The sequence below is a fragment of the Gymnoscopelus braueri genome (assembly GCF_963280865.1).
Source record: "Gymnoscopelus braueri genome assembly, chromosome: 7".
Lineage (NCBI taxonomy): Eukaryota > Metazoa > Chordata > Actinopteri > Myctophiformes > Myctophidae > Gymnoscopelus > Gymnoscopelus braueri.
The window spans coordinates 11,950,420-11,971,092 of record NC_137608.1 but is presented as its reverse complement, the minus strand read 5'-3'; the positions used below and the strand labels follow the sequence as shown (position 1 = coordinate 11,971,092).

The 20,673-nt window shown below is 41.1% G+C and overlaps 3 protein-coding genes across 3 annotated transcripts in view; 2 read left to right on the top strand and 1 right to left on the bottom strand.

The window, feature by feature from the left end:
• The window catches only part of nol6 (nucleolar protein 6 (RNA-associated)), a 32,843-nt gene extending 14,151 nt beyond the window's left edge, over positions 1 to 18,692 (top strand). The window contains exons 15-26 of the mRNA XM_080434263.1: positions 1 to 76; positions 891 to 1,031; positions 1,768 to 1,885; positions 2,454 to 2,608; positions 3,526 to 3,689; positions 4,235 to 4,387; positions 6,054 to 6,151; positions 7,149 to 7,273; positions 14,262 to 14,351; positions 15,064 to 15,264; positions 17,171 to 17,272; positions 17,804 to 18,692. Coding sequence (XP_080290389.1) covers positions 1 to 76; positions 891 to 1,031; positions 1,768 to 1,885; positions 2,454 to 2,608; positions 3,526 to 3,689; positions 4,235 to 4,387; positions 6,054 to 6,151; positions 7,149 to 7,273; positions 14,262 to 14,351; positions 15,064 to 15,264; positions 17,171 to 17,272; positions 17,804 to 17,953 — 1,573 coding nt within the window. The 3' untranslated portion in view covers positions 17,954 to 18,692. The remainder of the gene's footprint in view (positions 77 to 890; positions 1,032 to 1,767; positions 1,886 to 2,453; positions 2,609 to 3,525; positions 3,690 to 4,234; positions 4,388 to 6,053; positions 6,152 to 7,148; positions 7,274 to 14,261; positions 14,352 to 15,063; positions 15,265 to 17,170; positions 17,273 to 17,803) is intronic.
• The window catches only part of LOC308088116 (aquaporin-3-like), a 123,447-nt gene that overhangs the window by 70,806 nt on the left and 31,968 nt on the right, over positions 1 to 20,673 (top strand). The window lies entirely within an intron of this gene.
• Positions 9,383 to 11,135, bottom strand: LOC308089499 (cocaine- and amphetamine-regulated transcript protein-like). Its single transcript, XM_080434265.1, has 3 exons — positions 10,935 to 11,135; positions 10,370 to 10,456; positions 9,383 to 9,729 (listed from the first exon to the last, which is right to left on the bottom strand). Exons 1-3 carry the CDS (start codon positions 11,082 to 11,084, stop codon positions 9,622 to 9,624), a joined length of 345 nt encoding a protein of 114 aa, XP_080290391.1. The 5' UTR covers positions 11,085 to 11,135; the 3' UTR covers positions 9,383 to 9,621.

The window sequence follows — 20,673 nt, the reverse complement described above, 5'->3', positions numbered from 1 at the left end:
ACACGCAGACATCCCTGAAACATGTGTAATGTACGTCGGGGCGATGATGGACGACGTCATCAGCGTGGGACGCGAGGTATGTCATAAATAAATAAATAATAATAAATACTAGTAGTAGTTGCGGATCTCAGCCAGTGGAGGGCGCTGTTCGCTGTTCCAATCATATAACTATGGTTCCAATCCTGTTTTGACACTTGCTTTGGCAATGTAGACTGTTTTCTCATGCCAATAAAGCTCCTTTTAAATTGAATTGATTCTCAGCCCCAATTTGATAAGCATTTGTCTCTGGGAGACTGGGACCCCAATCTAAGAAGATTATTTTATATATGATTGATATGATTTTACATGAATACTCATACCACGTAACTTCATAAATTCCATAACTTTCTAAACAGTACTAGGGAGAGATGACAGTGAATCTCAGATAATGACAGTGAATCTCAGATAAAAAAAATACCGTTCTTCCACATCCTCTAATGAAGGCTACTTACTAAAAAACATTTGTTTAGTAAGTAAACCCCATTTAGACCTGGATCACCAATACCGCTACGTAACTATGCCTTCCAATCCGGGAACCCCTTTTGGTGTAGTAGTTGCTGTATACAGTACATTATTCATTTTGTAGTTTATTTGAATAAAAATGTACGTTTTTCAGAAAGCTTAGGTCAGGTGTTCTTAGAATCGGCCTCAGGTCTAAATGGGTTAAAGACCCCTGACTTTCCCTGGAAACCTTGCTTGAATTTACTACAAAGGCCTCTGTATGCAAAAATATGTAGCCTATTTTATCAAAGGAACAGTGTAGTGTAGTTTTTGCAATGCAGTATATTTAATCATTTAAAACACGTTCAATAGCCTCTAAGTGTCTGTTCAATGCGTACCGTGTCCACTAGGTGCCGAGCACTGGAGAGGAGGAGAGTCTGGCGGTCATCCAGTCTTATGATGACCTCAGTAGGAACCTGTGGAAGTTGGAGGGTCTTCCTCTGTCCGTCACCTCAGTGCAAGGAGCCCACCCAGCCCTCAGATACACACAGGTACAATGTTATTATTATTATTAAGGCCACTTATTATTATCACCCACTATTATAATTTTCTATTATAATTGTCCATTCCCCCTTTCAATCATTTCCATCTCATATTCTTCTATATGGTTACTTTCTATCTCTTGTGCTCATGAAACACTTGGAAAGTGCTATGAACTATTGTTTATTATTATTAACACAAGCAGCCTCTGTTTTAAGTAGATTTCGTCCTGAACTGAAGTTGCTGTGTTATGTGGTTGTAAACAATGTAAATTGTCTAAACCATCTGTTTCTTACCAATGAGCAGGCTGTTATTATGTAGAATTTACAATTTACATTCTGGAGCAATTTAGTGCTCTACAATTAAGCCCTATCACAAGTATGTTAAGTACTGTAATGATACTGTTGGGGGATTCTTGAAAATTGAACTTCTGTAGAGATTCCAAATGGACCTTTAGCGATGGTGTTTTTCTTTTTACCCCTTCTCCCCAATTTAGTCATTATGCACAATGAATTCCTCCCCACACACATCTCTGTGTTGTCACTGCTGTTGTATTCTACTGACATACCTGCCAGTGAGGAGCCCCCATCAGGAGGACGTTGAGCCAACAACCTGCTGACTAGCTCCAGTCCATGCAGAGACACCTCCACGGTGGTGGGCAGATACTTTACCACTGCGCCACCCCAGCGTTAGGGTGATCTTGTCTTGTAGACGTGCTGATGTATGTTTCCATTATCTCCTGTCCAGGTGTTTCCTCCTGTGCCTGTAAAGCTGGACTACTCGTTCTTTGACAGAGAGTCAACGTCAAGGTCTCTGGTTCCAAAGGAAGGAAAACTCTGCCCTGTCTACATCACGCCTATCACAGGTACAGTACATACTTCATCCTTTGGCCACATATTTCTTGTTTCTTGAGTGTGTGTGTGTGTGTGTGTGTGTGTGTGTGTGTGTGTGTGTGTGTGTGTGTGTGTGCGTGCGAAAACATCCGGGACAACGCTCCACACGTCCCAGACTCTTCTCCCTTCTGGCTCCCAAACTATGGAATGAACTCCCCATTGCAGTTTGAACTGCAGACTCACTCCAAATCTTCCGCTGTAATCTGAAGACTCACCTCTTCAGACTCCATCTCAGCCCGTAGCACTAGCCCTAGCCTTGACGACCTTGCAGGATTATGCAAAGGCTAAAATGTAACTTAGATAGCATGTTATGCAGACAGATGCCAGTGCAAAACTCTCATAATGAGGCTGTGTGTTTATGTCTCTCTGTTCCTCTCTCTCTATATATATACATTATGTCCACCAGAGGGTGCTCACTTCCTAGCTAGTTCAGAATACTGGCCCCTAACTAGAGCCGCACATTTTGATTGGGTAAAAAGTGTTTGTATGTTTTAATGTAAAGATTTGCACTCTAGTAAGCCTTGGTCTCTCCTGTTGCAGTGATCTGTCACATGGAGGGTAGTGGGAAGTGGCCGCAGGACCGCCTGGCTGTCCGCCATCTCAAGGCTGCCTTCCACATCAGTCTGGCAGAGCAGCTTCATAAGCAGCACCACTACACCTGTAAACCCTGCCCCACGCACCTGGATGTCTGGAAGGTATGGTAGAGATAGAGAGAGAGAGAGAGAGGGGGAACGATTATTGACCCATTAACTCTCTCAGTGCCAATGAAATAAAAAAATATGTTCATACTGTGCCAGCTATTTTTTTAAAGTAAACACACATATATATAATAAGTTAAACAAGAAGTGAATGGAGCAGCAAATCTTCTGATCACGATATCTTGGGTTCTGAAAATTATTTTCCAAAAAACTAATAATAGTAAAAAAAAATATATATATATTAACTCGTTCTTGGCACTGAGGGCATTCAGAAAAAACTTGGGATAACTCGTTTTTGGCACTGAGAGAGTTAAGACCTGAGGCCTATTCTACAAATGTCTTCTAAATCATAACAGTATTCTGAAAAACTCATGTTGCAATCAGTGCTTCTCAAACCTTTTAATGTCAAGGACCCCCAAAATTATGATGTATTTGGCTGCGAACCCCTAGAAGCAAAGATTTTAGTAAAAAATTTATCGCTTTTTTTTTTTTAAGATTTACAAAAATGTTCAATATTTTTAAAAAATAGCAGATATACAAGTGCATAGATATTGTAGATCTGCTATTTTTGAATAGACAAAGTAAGGCTAGAGTCCGACCGATGCCAGATTACAGATGTTCTGAATTATATTTTGGCAAAAAGTGTCAACTCAATTCTAATCACTGCAATGCATTGCGACCCGTTGTGTGCTTGTAGATATGCTACATACGCTAACATTTGTTAACATTTTTACAAAACTTATAATATACTATAATATAATGGCATGTCCAAAATAGGGATGCCAGGTTCAAAGTTGTTTGAACACCCCTAATGTCTGTTGTATTCTTTATCTAGCAAGTTCATTTGTCCTTTTTTTCTCCTTTTTCTTACTCAATGAAGTGCTTGAGGTGTTGTTTTTGTGTGTGTATTACAGGACGGCTTAGCGTTTCGTGTCCAGGTCGCGTGCCAGCGTGAGCCTCAGGTGCTGAGAGAGAGCGTGAGTCCTGAGGGCATGCTGCTGGTCAGGGACAACGACGAGGCTCAGGCTCTGGAGATGGAGACCGTTCACAAGCCCCTCCTGACCAGCTCTCTGCATGGGTACGGCTCACATGGGACATGACAATCAAGTAGTGTGTGTGTGTGAGCAAACGAGCACATTTAACACCCAAGATTCAAACCTGGATATCCCGCGTGGGAAACCAAACATCTACCGCTAAAGGCAATAGGGAATCCCCCCCTTGGCCATGGGAGATATTATTAGGCTTTTGGGCTTCAGGCTGAGCTACTCTGCTACACAAGCACGTGCAGGGGGATCACAGAAAGTGTTTCTAGACATGAGCGTAATGTGTGCTTATGTGCAAGTGTCTTATTTCTACAAACGTGTGCACACCAGTGTGTGTGCATACATTGTAGTACTGTTGTACACATACTCTGTGTGTGTGTGTGTGTGTGTGTGTGTGTGCGTGCGTGCTGTAGTGATAGATTTTATCACTCTCTGATCTGCCCCTGTCCTCTACAGCGTTTCTCATTTTCATCATCTCATTTCTCTTTTCCTTTTCCATCTTCTTTTCTGTATCTTGACCTCTCTCCCCTCCTCCTTTCCCCCGCCCCCTCGTTCCCCCCGTGTTTCTACTCCTCCTCAGCCTCCAGCAACAGCACCCGTGTTTCGGGGGAGTGTGTCGCCTGGCCAAACGGTGGTTGGGTGCCCAGCTCTTCAGCGACGACATCTCAGAAAACACAGCAGACCTGCTGGTGGCGTCCCTCTTCCTGCAGCCCGCTCCGTTCACCCCTCCTGGGTAATTATTTCTCAATCTAAGCCATTAAGACCCATCAAGGCCAATTCTACAAATGCCTCAAACATTTTTGTGCAGAGGACCGGCAGCGAACCCCCATCTCAAAATATTTGTTTGCCAGGGACTCCCAGAACAGAAATTAATCATTACATTATTTTCAAACACACAAAAATAGCAGATGTACAAGCCGCTGTGAGCTTGTAGATCTGCTATTTTTGAGAACCACTGTTCTTTTTTCTTTCTTTTTTTTTAAAGATATATTTTGGGCCTTTTCTGCCTTTATTGATAGATATACAGTAGACTGACAGGAACTGGGGAGAGAGATGGGGGGGATGACAGGCAGCAGGGATTGGGATTGGGAATTGGATCGGGATTAGCAGATCGGGATTAGCAGCCTAGGTGCCCAGACAGCAATGCCAGCCGTCCGGGCCAAGAACCACTGTTCTAAAATCTGTTCTATGTAAAAACCTATATTGTTATATTAATCTAAAATGACACCGATGCTTTCCTGGTTTTAATGGGTTAAGCCTAATTTCGTCGCTGTCGGTGGAAATCTTGTATCTTCAAAACCATTACTTTTCAGGAAATGGAAAAAATGTGTTCCAATGCATCCAATGTAGTTATTATTTAGTCACAAACTCATGTTAATGCTTTTCATTGGTTCAATATTTATAAAGCCTACAGACGCACTTAACCACTTTAACTTCATTATTATTATCGATCTACAAGCTCGCAACGTGTCGCATCGTGAGCTTGTAAATCTGAAAATGTTGCTACTTTTGTGTGACACAGTAGTATGAGGAAGTTAGGCATTTATAAACGGGGGGAAAAAGGGAGATCCCACACACTTGTCTTCACTTACAGCAAAAAAAAGTGTTTTATTGCGAGTACAACGTTTTGGTCTAACTGACCTAATGTCTTCATTCTTTCACAGGAATTTATTAACGAAAAAAACATAAAAAGTGACATTGAGATGCAAGGTTTCTGTGTCGACAGTGGCGATTTATACTCCTTAGTACGAGGGTGTTGCTTGCCTGTGTGATCTACAAGCTGGCGACAGCGCGTTGCATCTCATGCTGGGGTTTGCGTCGCCTGTCTGTGTTCCATAATTATACAAAGAAATGTTAAGTATGACGTTCTTCTTGATTGCTGCTAAACATCTTTGACAAACCAAACCAAGGTTTGGTCAGTTTGGCTTCGGCTCAACTTGTGATCATCATTCGCCATCATTTGGTGCTTTTCCCTTCCAGTGTCAAATTTAAGGGTCCCAAGTTTAGTTTCAGCCCTAACGCGTCGGAGAAAAATGCCTTATTAGTGGGCGACATGGCTGCAGAAATTGTCGTTAAAATGCTTTTCCAGTGTGATCACAGCATATTTACTTTATCGATAATAAATCATCTACCCGCAGTGTTGAGAGTAAAGGCATTCAAGAGATTTGGTGAAAATTATTATGTCATTTTTTCCACTTCGCCCTTTTAACAAAATGCTTTTTGTCAGGGTGGGGGGGGGGGGGTCCCCAGTTCAAATATGATTATTTTGGTGGGCCTGAAAAGATAGGAAACCCTTGCTCTACGCCATTATATATTCCATTCTAAAGTCTGAGCCTTTGTTATTCTTTAAGTCACGTGCATGACATGCAGTTCGCCCTCTCTCTTGCTCTGTCTCTCAGTTCTCTCCAGGTGGGCTTCCTTCGCTTCCTCCATCTACTCTCTTCCTTTGATTGGAAGAACAATCCCTTGGTAGTGAACCTAAACAACCAGCTCACTGGTAAGCATACAAAGCAGAGGAGAGGGTATATGCCCCTTCTTCCACCGAAATAACTGCGGTTCTTGCGCCGGTTCCGTTATGGATTCTTGGAACATTGGTGCTTTCTAGTGAACCGTATATCCGCACACTCTCAAATGCCCCCTTTTCCCACCAAAATAACTTTGGTTCGAGCACCTGGTTCCGTTATGGATACTTGGAACCTTGGTGCTTTCTAGCAAAACCGGCTCCGCGTTTCCACCGGTTGTAAGCAGAACCATTGTAATCACGGATACGTCATCAATGGAGGGCGTTGATGCCTGCAGCTTCCCAAAGTAAACTTTGCACGCATATTTGAAAGGGAGCCAATATTGCCAATATACGACACGTGCATGTGTGTTAGACACACATGTGTTTGGATGACTTGGAGGATGAAGAAAAGTGGCTGTTTTACGTTGTCAACACAGTCATCATGACAGGTTGTACCCCTTAGAAATGTACAGGTATATGACATACATTTATACTCACACTTTTAATTTGAAACGAGCAGAGATACTGAGGATTACAGACCTGTTGATTTTTTCCTCCACGAGACATGCATCCCTGCACTGTTAAGATTGACAGGTTTCATGCTTGTAGAAAAAGGTGTAAAAGTAATTTAACCACTTGAACCCTGCATGCTTCTCGTGACACAGTAAGGTTGTACATCAGCAATATTCGCTGAATGTTTGCCCTAAAAGGGTTCATGTACAGTTTATAGTGTAGATTGCCAATCAACTACTGTCACTTAGCAGCACTATCACTCGCTCAGGCTCCCTTGTCTCAACTCTCAGTCTTTCTCACCCTTTAAAACTATCCTCTCTCTCCCTCTCTCTCTCTCTGTATCTGTGTCAACACAACAAACACACTCACACACATCCACATCCTGGTCCGTTTATACGCCCCAGTTTGTTTAAAAGGGTCAAATTGTTTTGTCGCCCGCTAACCCCCCCCCCCCATGTTTCCGCTCTGTCACGTGTAGCTGCCGACTACACCGAGATCAGGAATGACTTCATGGCCTCCAGGGAGTCCCTGCCCGTCATGTTTCTCGCCACCCCCCAAGACAAGAAGCGTTCTCTATGGACCAAACTGGCTCCTAGTGTACAGGTCAGACCACACCACACGCACGCACACGCATGGATTAAAGTTCTCAGTGTCTTTTTTTTCATTCAACCTTTATTTATTTTCTTGGAAATACATTGAGGGCAGAGCCCTCATTTTCAATGATGTCGAGATTACAGAAGGCATAATACAACAGTGTAAATAATATTGAAATAAGAAAGCAGGATAAAACAGTTATGAATGTGAAAACAAGCAAAAAACACATTATAAAGACAGCTTAATAAAACGGAGACAATTTAAAACAACAAGATTAGCGAGCAGGTTTTTAAATTGACCCATTTCATTCCAGGTAAAGGGAGCGCTTGAACCGAAGGCTGTTTTACCTAGCTCGGTGTTGGCCTTGGGGACCAATAATGGGATGCATTCCTGAGAACGTGTTTGATGGGTGGAAGTATTTGGTTTTAACAGTGATGAAATATATGTTGGTGATTTATTTAAGAGCTTTGTAAGTAAGATGTACCAATGATGGTGAGAGAGGGCCATCCAACTTTAGTGTATAAAGTGCAATGGTGGGTATTATATGGGTCACCTGTGATGAACCTTAGAGCAGAGTGGTAGATGGCATCTATGGGCTTAAAGGTAGCAGCAGCATGTCTATAAATGATGTCCCCATAGTCTAAGACTGAGAGTAGGACGGCCTGTATGATCCTTTTTCTGCAAAACAAGGGGAAACAACATTTATCTATACTACAATATATAAACTTGGTCTACTACTGTATATTCTATACAGTAGTAGACCAAGTTTTCCCGCAATGTTTTGATCAGGTTCTCAATATGGAACTTGAAGGTGAATTCATCATCGATATATGCCCAGATATTTGTAACGTTGGACTCTTTCAAGTGGTGTACCAGATAAAGTGCACATTTTTAAGTTTGTAAAATCAATCGATTTTGCTCTGGTGAAAAACATGCACTTTGTTTTCTCTGTGTTTAAAACAAGTTTAAGTTGTTAAAAAAGTGCTCCTTGTAAAATATTAAAAGCAAGTTGCAGATTATTAACAGCCAATTGCATAGAGTCAGCCCAACAGTATAACATTTTATTATCATGAGCATATAAAAGTACATTGCAATCGTTCAAATTCTTAGCAATGTCATTTATATAAGTGGTAAAGAGAACCGGTCCTAGTATTGAACCTTGTGGGACACCTTTGGTTAATGGTAGAAGTGCAGAGTGGACATGTCCAGCTCTTACACATTTGGATTCCATATGAAGCCAGCATGTCTTCTATGGAAGCATTTTGCGCAGCAGCAACATCTGATCGGCATAGATCGGCTATTTTCATGTATTATTTTAAGATTAGAGCATTTGAAGTGGTCAAACTAGCAATATGTTCAGAAGCATCTTCCATAAAATCCTAATCGTCTTGGATATTTCATATAAAAGCAAAGTTTAAAGCCTCAATTTGTGATTTCTGCACCTGGTTGGCAGTATATAGAACAGCAGGAACAATATTACTAAAACATAATTTCACAATTACACACACACGTTGAGTACAACTTGTCTTTGTGGTCACATTTTTTATTATCATTTAACATGAAGAGATGTTGACATACAATACAACCTGCAATACGGCAGTGAATAAAAGCCAAAGCCAAACAAAACACTATTGATAAGGACAGGTCGGTAAAGTGTAACAATAATATGACAGACACATACAGTATATAGTCACTCTCATAAACTTGGAGATATTGCTTGGTACGCGCCCTAAAAAAAAAGCAAATATACTGTCTGCACATAATGTTAAGACATAATAAATACAGTATGAACGTATATACACCTAGTCAACACACAGCTTACCCATAACTTACCCTAAAATACACACACAGAAATATGCAACAATTACACCAATGAAATGATACAAAAATAATGAAAGATAGGCTAATGAAAGAAACCGACATCCCAAACAGAAAACAATGAATTTGGGAACAAATATAGAGGGGAAAAAATAAGGGCAATTGAGACCAAGGTGTTATAGTGAGGCATCTCATAGGCGGCTTGTGGACAATTCAATATAAAGGACATCTATACTGTACAGTATGTGGAGGTTTCCACCTTGTTAAGACCATCTTCTTAGAGTGTGTAACAATGTAGCACCAAGTAATAGATTACAAATGACAAAATACAGTTGTTGTGCAGTTATTAACAGTTCATGAAACAAGGAAACATATATATATATATAGTATATATATAAGTAAGACAAAATAGAATCTTTTAACAAATACATTCAACGTAGCGCTATCAAAGTGGATTTTGTTTCATGTTTTCGTTCTTTCGCAGCAGTCAGACATGATGGTGTAAACAGAGTAGAGAGAGAGAGAGGAGGGAGTGAGCATCACAAACAGCGGTGTAGAAAGGAATTGCACGTTCTGGGCAAGGGGCAGTCGCACAGTTTTCCAATCCTGGAGCCTTTCCTCAGCGCACACTGTTCTCCTGGATCACACTGTGGAGATAGAAACACCTTTATCACCATCAGCCTTATCAGTATCACTAATAAACCAGTGGAAGTAAAATAAATAGTGAAAATAGCCAATCTACAAGTTCACAATGTGTGTTGCGTTGGCTATTTTCACTACTATTTGGGCCTCATAATGTATTTTTCTAAGTGTGGGTCATGGGGAGATCAGCTCCAGCTGAAACGTTTGGGAACCCCTGCTATAAGCCACATCAATATCATCATTATCAAACACGTCATTATCACATCATGTATTGTAGCCTCAATTATGCGTTATTGGGCAACTTGCGTGTGTCCATTACATTACGAGTGTAATGGACAATATATCCTCATCAGGAAAGGTTTTTACAGTATACTGTATGGAACTGAAAATTGGCTTTGGTTTTATGGTAATATCATCTGATTGAAGTAAGTAATCTGATTTACAGTATTTGTAAAAGTATATGTGAAATTGAACCATTTTAGTAGCCATGTGACTGAAGATAATGTTTTCTTTTTTTGGTAGTAGTGTATAAATGAGAGACCACACATTCTCTTAAAAGTTATCCTCAACTCTGTGAGATGAACGGTTGATGTGGAAGCACATGTTAGTGGATTATGGTAAATGAGTTGTTGCATCGTCACGTACCATAGGCAGATAACTCAGCTTCTTCCCCTGCGGGGGAAACCTGTTGTTGTTCTTCAACCTCTCCAGGACCCCGTGCAAATCACTGATCTGCAAACAACACAAAAAGTTATGTTTGTTAACCACTTAAACCCTACATACTTCATTGACCGGAGTACCCCAGGGGTCTATACTAAGCCTCCTCCTTTTTCCCTCTACTCCAAATTTCTTTAGCAAAACTAGCCGATGCACAAGCTCTCAATATGCCACCTTGTGAGCTTGTAGACCTGCTCTTTTCACCAAATATTCAACACAGAATAGGGACCCGAGACTTAAAGTGGCAAAATTATCATGAAAATGAACAGATTATGATATAGAAGTAGTATATACAGTATTAACAAGTTATGATCAAGGAATAATATAAGTTCTATATTATAAAAAAAAAAATGGAAATAAGTAGATTACGTTTATTATCTAAATTATTGGTTAGTTAACATTGTCCGACTGAAATATTCACATCATTAGCTGTTGCGTTGATCGAATAAAATGTCTCTTTAAAAGAAAATTTCCTAAACTTAAAAATTCTCACCAATTGCTTTTCGGTGCTGTCGTCCGAGGAAGAGAAATAAGTCAGATACTTGGATTTGAGCTCCTTGGTGTGAGCGGGTGCGTAGTTGTAGCAGATCACAGCCGCACACAGCAGCGCACGGAGAAGATAGAGCTGACCACAGACCCCCATGGTGTTTTCCTGACCCAGATATTAAGCTTCCTGTAAACCTCTGTGCTGAGTGGTCCCACTTCCACCTTGTGTTGTTGACACTGAGTCTCTGTGTTGTGGTTTTATACCCTTCTGATGGAGGGGGGGGGGCTGCTGTGACGTCCTGCTTTAGAGGTGTCCTCACAGACCCCACGCCATCATGAATCATTGCTGACGGGGTGGAAACCTTGTCCAAAACCGGAACCTTTTTTAACCCTTTAAGACCTGAGGCCAGTTTTCTGAAAAACCTATGTTGCTCTATATCGTTGCTGTTGGGCAGAAACCTCTTATCTCAATATTTTAACTTTATTTTTTTCGTAAATTAACTCATTGAGTGCCATTAACGCGTTTCACATGTTTTAGCGCTATGGTGCAACGTGCCATTAACGTGTTTCACGTGTTTTTGAAAAAATAGAAAAAAACTCTTTTTTTTTTTAATATATATATATTATTATTTTTTTTTTGAACCCAAGATATCATTATCTGAAGATTTGCAGCTCCATCCACTCCTTGTTTAACTTATAACTGAAAAAGGCTGTATCTCGCTTCCTAAGCACTTTTTTTTTACTTTGAAAAAATAAAAATAAAAAAATCGTAATGGCCAGAAATAGATAATAATAATTTGGGCACTCAATGAGTTAACGCCCCTACTTGATCACACTACAGCGTCACACAAAAGCATCAAAAGTAGCAGATCCACAATCTGCTCGAAATTGAGCGTGTCGATCTGCTACTTTGATGCTTTTGAATTTGAATCCTGAAAAGTAACAGTTTTGGACATACAGTATGAGTTTTCCACCCGACAGAAGATATATAGCCAAAATCTAAAATAACACGGATGCTTTAGGCATTAGAGCCTATATGTGGTATAGTTAACTACTAAGCCATCGGCACCCCAAATAATTGATGATCTAACCACTTAAACCCTATATACTTAATTGACCGGCAGTGTCAAGTATGAGAACGCCAGCTGTGGGCATGAGGTTTGTTGTTAAGTCAATGAATAAAGAGTATATGAGGTGACAGTGGCATTGCCAGCATGGATGCAAACATTACCTTGGTTCTCTTGACAAGAATTGCTGATGCTGATCACCATCATCATCATCATCGTCATCATGGAAAGAGGTGTCAATCTGTTGCTGTAACAACGGTAACGTCAGGTGCGGCAGCGGAAATGAAATAGGAAGTTAATTTTAGACGTTCATTTATAAACTAATTGTTTGTCTTCCTTTGTCCTCCGTCTTTTCATTTTCAAAATTAACCGGACCGGCATCCCCCTCTCTCTCTCTCTCTCTCTCTCTCTCTCTCTCTCTCTGCCGTCACTTGACGACCAAAACACCAAACGGTGCGCTCGCTGTTTAGTTCGTGGAATGTGATGTGACGTTCTCGGCATAATGGAATAGTCCACTGCAGTCTGGACTGAGGGGGGGGGGGGGGGGGCAACATTGACGCATTTTCTCGTGTTATTTTTGAGGGGCCTCAATTGGAATGATAAAATGGTGATTATGATAAAATGGTTTATTTATATTTTAAAAATAGTCATCTCATGAGGCCCCCTGACTGTTGTGGCCCCAGGCGGTTGTCTTACCTTGCCTAATGGTAAGTCCGGCCCCTGTCCACTCCTTTTTTTCCCCCTCTACACCCCAATCTCTTTGCCAAAAATAGCCGATCCACAAGCTCACAACGTGTCGCGTTGCAACGCGTTGTGAGCTTGTAGATCTGCTACTTTCCAGGGAGAGAAAGGCTGCAGCTTATGTTAGCTTGGAATCCGAACCGATGATGTCATTGGTAGGCAGGTTTCTGTGAAACTGTATAGCGCACCAATGAGACATAGAGTGCGTAGACAGAAATTGTGCCATCTTGTAATGAGCATTAGTGAGGACCAATTATATGAAGATTGAAATTGGGTTAAGTGATCCTTTTAATCGACTGTTGGTAGGGCACTCCACATTTTGGTGGCATAGCAGTAGAATGAATTTAACCCCTTGTTTCAGCCAAATTTGTGCTGAACGTGATTTGTGGAGCTCCCTCTGGTGTTGTGATTGTGGATGTCTTTGAAGTAGTTTGACAGGTACATGGGTGTCTTTTTGGTGTAGTGTATCTTGTACACCAGGCCCATTGCAAGTTGCTGTACTCTGTCCTCTACCCTGAGCCATCCCACCCTAGCATAATAAAGAATTATATTGCGTTTTGAACAAATGAGTTAATGTTGTGGGGTTTGTGCTGACAGTTTTGAGAATGCATTTGGGGTTTCAAGAATTGTAAAACTTTAAACCAATAAATGTGTTTTGACAGAAAAAGGGCAGAGTGTGTGGGTGCGACTGGCATCCTTCGGGAACATTTTAGTGTTCTTTTTTTGACAAAAGCCACAGCAACAAAAAAGGGTTTCAATTAATCTCAGCTGTTATCAAATGAGTTCCAACAAGAAGGCACATCAGGGGACAACCAGGTCGTCAATCAGGACATATTTTTATATATATATTTTTTTGTTGCTGTGCTTGATCAATTAAACTGTCTGTCGGGTGCACTGCAAGCCTCATTATGTCCACAACTTACTTTTCAGTATTCAAATTCAAAAATATCAAAAGTAGCAGATCTATAAGCTCGAAAGCGACGCGTTTCGAGCTTGCAGATCTGCTACTTTTGATGCTTTCATATGACACTGTTGTATGATCAAGTAGGGCATTAATTTATGAAAACAAAATGTTAAAATATAGACATACGACAGCGACACAATACTTCATTGACCACTAGTGACTAGAGAGAACCATCATTGACCCACTCCTCCTATCCCATTACATCCTATTTCTTGGCCAAATGTTTGACTATTTTGCCGTGCCCAGAATAGGGTTCACTCGGTTAAAAAAAACAGAGAAGAGAAGGTTTTGTTCGGGGGACATTAGTGTTATGACTTTGTCTTCAGTTTGATTTATTAGCACATAAACAGTTAAAAACTGAAGAAAAACAATACATGTAACCACTATCCATATTGTGCAGGAGAAGTTCAGAAACCTAGAGGCTTATAGAGAACCTATTTTGCAGAATCAGGAAAAGAAAGTATACGTATTATTGAAAAACAATACCAAAAACTACTGTGTGTGTGTGTGTGTGTGTGTGTGTGTGTGTGTGTGTGTGTGTGTGTGTGTGTGTGTGTTACAGATGCTACAGCGTGTGGTCATGCTTGCTGCAGAGAGCCTCAAGGCTCTGGAACCTCAAATGATGGACAGCAGCCAGACACATGATGTCAAGGTTGGTATAATACACACCATATACAGTACATGTATAAGATTCACAAAGACACACTGTGTGTATGTGTGTGAGCTGACCATTCAGCTAGATTAGCTAATGAAATGACCCATATGATCTCTCAAACATTGATCAGTAGCAAAATAACTGTCTACTAATGTGTTTTAACCAGTTACTTAATAAGTAACCCTTTATATTGAATTGACCGGAGTCCCCCAGGGCTCTGTATACTTGCCACCCAAATTTCTTACCTCCCAAATGGCTACAAATTAGCTGATGTAGAGCTTGTAGGTCGGCTATTTTCGCCGAATGAGAATAGGGACACTAGGGCAGTTGGGTGTGTCAAGGACCCACAAATTGTATTTTGCTGCGGATCGCCATCTAAAAAATATTTAGTGCCGGGGACCTCCAGAAGCAGAGTTAAAAATGTTCTTTTAAAATGTTCACGATAACAAATATTATATTATATCATATTGCGGCATGAAGTGACTTGTATATCTGCTATTTTTGAACAGCCAAATTATAAAATATGGTTAAAGTGGTTAAAATGATTCATTGTGACGCTTTATCAACACATTTCGCTGGGGACCCCCTGGAACCCAACCGAGGACCCCTGGGACTTTGGGATCCGCTGCACTAGGGTTAATTAATTTCCTCATTGACTCCAATGTGTTGTGTATGTGTGTGTTGTTGTTGTTGTTGTATTGTACCGTAGGTGGCGCTGCGTCCTCCCCTGGAGCCCTACGACGTGCTCATCCACCTGAACCCCTTGCAGGTGCCGCTGGTCAGCCAGGCGGTGGACCCGCCCACCGTCACCTTCAACCGGGGCACCATGGAGGGCAGCGTGGCCCCCAGCGGAGGGGCCCTGCCCGTCATCGGCTACAACCCTGTGTCCTGCTACCTCACCGAGCTCAGGGTGAGTGTGTGTCTGTCTGTGTCTGTTTGTGTGTGTGTGTGCATGGATTAAAGTAATCAGTCTCCACGACTGGTCATTTGGATTCCATAGAAGTCAGAATGTCTTCTATGAAAGCATTAACTCTTTAACTGAGTTAAAACATCGTCTATAGCTGTCCTTGCCAGCGTTTCAGAGTGTTTTCACAAACCTTTGAAAAATCGTAGAATATCATTCTTCACAACGATCCACCAGGCAATCCCTCAAAAGACGTACGGGGGGTCTCTGAGAATTGAGGGGGAGGAAGCGTGCCGTTGCGATAATCCGTTGATCCGGGCGGTTGAATGTGGCTTGTTTTTGGCAAAAAGAATTAGAAAGCATAGAAAATTAGATTTTTATAAATCCTATAATACTAAACGAAACCAGCTTCATTTTGTTGTGATCACGTGATTTCTGGGTGTACTCTTCTTGGGTGATCCTGGGATCATTCACAGGCTGCGGAAGAGCGTCCTCAAAAGACAGATTAAGGTTAATTTCATGCCACCTGTATGAATGAAGCATCACCAATGGAATAGTTTGATGTGAAATAATTGTGACGCGTTTTCGGATTGTTTATCCGTCACGCTCCCGGTGTGTAAGGACTTTTGGGTTTACAATTAGGAAGCTATTCAGGTTAGGATTAGACATTTAGAGGCTGAGTTCAGGTTGGGGTTATGTCAGATTTATTCATAATTGGCTGCACGCAGGTGTCGTACACTGGAAATAGCCACTAACAAGCAATTAAAAGCAGTGGTTCTCAACCTTTTCAGGCTGTGACCCCCCAAAATAATCATATTTGAACTGGGACCCCCCAAAATAATATTATTTGAACTGGGGACCCACTGGGGACCCACCCACCCTGATAAGCACTTGTAGTTGAATGAGTTGAGGCATTACATTTAGTTTGACTCAGTTCCACAGATAAATTGCGAGGCGTTGTGAGCTTGTAAATCGGCTCTTTTCAAAATGTTTGCCTCTTTCTTATATTATTTGACAATTTGGCCAATGTTTGACCAGTTTTTATACTATAGTTTGTTGATTATTTTTGATGCAGTAATGGTCTTTTTACTTTTCTTTCTTTCTTTTTTTATTTTATTAAATTGTCACTGGGGGTCCCGACCCACAGGTTGAGAACCACTGGGTTAAAGGGTTCTGCTTCATAGAAATATGCGTCACCTTTTCCACATATCGATACAGACATCTCCCTAATGGGAGCAAAGCCACTCAATCCGGGAACCCATCTGTGTCATTTTAGATTTCTTTGGCTATTCAAAAACAGCAGATCTACAAGCTCATAGCACCGAGTGCGGTGCTATGAGCTTGTAGATCTTCAGTTTTTCGTGATTTATTTTGCAAATCTTTGAATATTCTGTATATACATTTGTAACTCAAATCTTTGCTTCTGGGGGTCCCTGTAACAAAATATTTTGAGATGGGAGGGTCCTTAGACAAATACATCTCAATTTCGGGGTCCTTGACAAAGTTTGAGAACCACTGATATTATTAAACAGTTAGGATTTAGAAGACATTTGTAGAATCCCCAGATGCAAAGATTTGAGTTAAATATTTTTGCTTTAAAAAAAAAATTATATTCAAAGATTTGCACACATTTAAAAAAAACAGCAGATCTATCTGCTATTTTTAATAGCCCAAAGTATAAAATAATGGTTATACTGTAGCTAAATATCTAAAATGACACAGGATGCGTTCCCGGATTGAATGGGTTAAAGGTTGTAACGAGACCACTCCCTACTCCTTTTAACTGATAACCTGCGTAAAACGGTACATGGCACCCACCCCCCCCGAAAGGAGAGAGAACTGTATGAGTAATCAAAAGATTAAAGGAATCTGTTGTGACACATATTGTATGTTTACTAATCCATTCCAAAAGGATGCGTTTGGGGATTTGGCTCTCTTCTTCTACGACCCCTATGGTGGCACGGTGATCGCAGTGCTGTGGAAACCCAAGGCTTTCATCTTGGCGCCGTTCAAGGTGAGAACAACGTCGACCTTTCCACCTGGCACTGACTAACACATGCATCATTTCATCCTGGTGGTCAGTGGTGGACAGTAATTACTTGAGTACTGTACTTTGAGTAAAACAAAAACAAAATGTATCTTGTCCTTCACTTGAGTTTTTGTATTTTTTGATACTTGTGACTTTCATTCCACTACATGTCAGAGACAGATGTTATATTATAATATACTCCACTACATTTCTATGAAGGGAAGAAGTACATTATTAAGCACTTAAGCCCTATTTCAATATAGTGAAAATAGAAGATTGTGAGTTTGTGAGATCTGCTATTTTCTGCTATTTTTTGAAAATGTCAGGAAAATCTTTGATACATTTGTTGGGGAGTGTGGGAGGTGAACTCGAAGAAAAGGAGCACTCCTTTTTTCAATCTGACTGGATTTCCAATCATACTGTAACATATATATTCTTTGACTGTGTTCTGTGGTTGAGCAGTGAGCACTTTGTATGTGACTTAACAAGGCCCACGCCTCCCTGTCTGTCACACAGACATCCCAGGTATCTGCTCGGCGCGTGGAGGTGAGCGGGGACGAGGCTCATACCAGCCCCAATGTGGAGGCCATCATAGAGGACTTCAACATCATGGGCAAGGGCCTGGTCAAATCAGTGGAGGCCAGGACAGAGAGATGGGAAGTCTAGACCACACACACTCACACACGAAGAAACCATCAATTTCAATGGATGTATTATAGATATTCCCTTTGTGTTTTGGATTGTTCTTTTGTTCTGCTTTTTACTTTGTATTTGAGTCTGATGTCATTTACGCATCCTACCTGGCTCACGTTTTTTTCTCCTCCATTCTGAATTCCCATAGACGAGTTTAATATTGCGTCATAAGAACTGTGTTCCAAAAATAAACGATTGCGCCCGGCGGTTTGACGAAGCAACAACTGACGCCAACGTTACCGCCGTCGAATTAATTACATGTTCGCCAGAAACTAACTGTATCAAATCTGAGTGACATGATTATCGTCATCGTATTTTTGGGACCACAATTCTTATGAGACGATTCTAAGATAACCCAATGTTATTTTCCATAGAGAAATTACCCAGGGGATGAGCGAGTGACGTCAGGACTTCTGTACTCTATCTATACAGCACAATGTAACACTGTTCAACCAATAGCTTTTGTCTAAATCTGTTAACAATACATACACGATTAATAATCATTTTAAGTATAGTGATGGAATGAAATATTATGTCTTTTTTTTGTTGACCCAGCAGCACCATGTCTAATAAAGGCATGCTTGTTAAAATCTTGCTTCATGTATTTTTTCATCCGTTCTCTCTACCCATCCATCTATCTTTGTGTGATGGGAAACATTAGCCAAAAATAGCATCTGCGAGGCGTTGTGAGCTTTGATGTAGAGGGAAAAAGTACAGAGCCAATGGTCAAGCTGACTAAATATTGACGGTTTAAAAGGTTAACTATCCTAAAATACACAGCATGAATCCAACTATGAAATCTATGAAAAAGTTTAATCTGTAACACAATTTTATACAGTAGTGAGGGTCCCTGCTTCATCTCTCTCTCAGCTAGGGGGTCCTTGGGCTGAAAAACGTTGAAGACCCCTGATGTATGGTATTTGATATAAAGGAGAAAGTATGCTGATGGCCACTAGATGGCGATACACAATTTGACTCTGATGCAGTTGCTGGCCATAGAGGTGACAGCTTCAGTGGATCTGACAGATTCTGGCATCACGTCTTGTGGAGTTACTGGAACAATTCTGTGGTAGATTATTATTAATGTGTTTCTGGGAATATCTAAAACTTTTTATTTGTGACATGCTCATATACTGTACGTATAGCCTATTGCCACTGTCGGGCTGCAGAAACCGTGTTTGTTTTCCATTGCATCCAATGTAGTTATTATGGAAAGAAGCTCTTAGTTAATACTATTCATTGGTTAAATATGTGTAAAAAAAAAACTTAAACAGACATAACCACTTATCAACCTGGCATCCGTATTTCGGTCAAGTTATTATAGACAGATAATAAAATGTCAAAAAATATGGAGACAAGGGGGTTTCTGTGACAAGATGTGCAGTGATATGTTGGTGTGATTACACTCCACCAGACTGCGTGTGTGAATGAGGTTGAATGAGATCCAACACAGCCAAATATGTTTGAGAACTTAGACCCCCCCCCCCTCCTCCTCCTCCAACTAATACAAATTACATATTTGTCAACATGCCTCGCATTTTGATTACCACTGGGTGCCGTTCATCTCACAAAACGTACCATTTGTATGAATCCAGTGTGTTTAGCAACCCTTGACAATCTTAGCTTTTTGTTCGTTACCAAAGCTTTTGGGTGGAGGGAATAGTTTTTTTTTTATTTAGTATTTGAGGGTGGTAATGCCCAGAATACCAACTAAGTAAGATACATAACCTTGGTGGGGATTAGCGTCTTTACTTAAAGGCCTAAATATAATGCAATCAGGTACGCAGAGAGCATTGGGGAACCAAGGGGGACATGCATGCCCTGAGCGCATGCTCAGGGCACGCATGATGTGTGGCAAAAAGGAAACGTCTCATCGCGCACCTCCATTCAGAAATGGATAACAAGAACCGTCGTCCTAAAACACCCTCGCCCCGGGTCTAATCCAGCGGCCTCTGTCCACGAAAGAAATGGGGCAGTGTGTTTTAGGACTAGCTTTCCGTTTTCCACCCGTGAAAAACCTCCGGCTCATCGGAGGTTTTCTCATTTTCTTTTTTCTTCGTCCCAGAAGTGGGGGGATATACCCCCCCCCCCCCCAATGGAACTGGATACGTCTAACCCCCCCCCCCCCCCACTGCGTCCCTGAATGCAATGCGTTAATCTGCGGTCATTTGAACTATGAGAAGCATCTTGTCAGAGTTTTGTTGTAATTGTGCGTAGTTTAACTTGGCTTAACTGTCGTCCTTTTTTGCTGCAAATTCAATTCTGCTTGTTGACAAATAAAAATAGACTTCACTTTCTTTTAATTCTGTCCTCTTCCTGAAAGTTGGATCAGCAGCGGCGCCTGGGTGGAGGAGAAGTGGTTGACCAAGACTCACACCCCTCCCTAAAACACCCACTGTTGGAAGTGCCCTTGAGCAAGGCACTGAACCCCCCCAACTGCTCCAGTGGCCAACAGCATAAAACTGTGGTTGTACTGGGCAGCTCCCAGTACAGCAGTGTGTGGTTAAGCTGGGAAGTTCCCAGAATGCGTGTAATTGTGAGTGAGTGTGAAGCAGGGCCCACTTGAAGCTCATAGTGCGGCACCGAGTGCCACACTATGAGCTTGTAGATCTGCAATAAAAAAAAAAAAGAAAATGCAAATCTTTGAATATATGTATATATATATTTTAAAGCGGAAAGAAATTACTCAAATC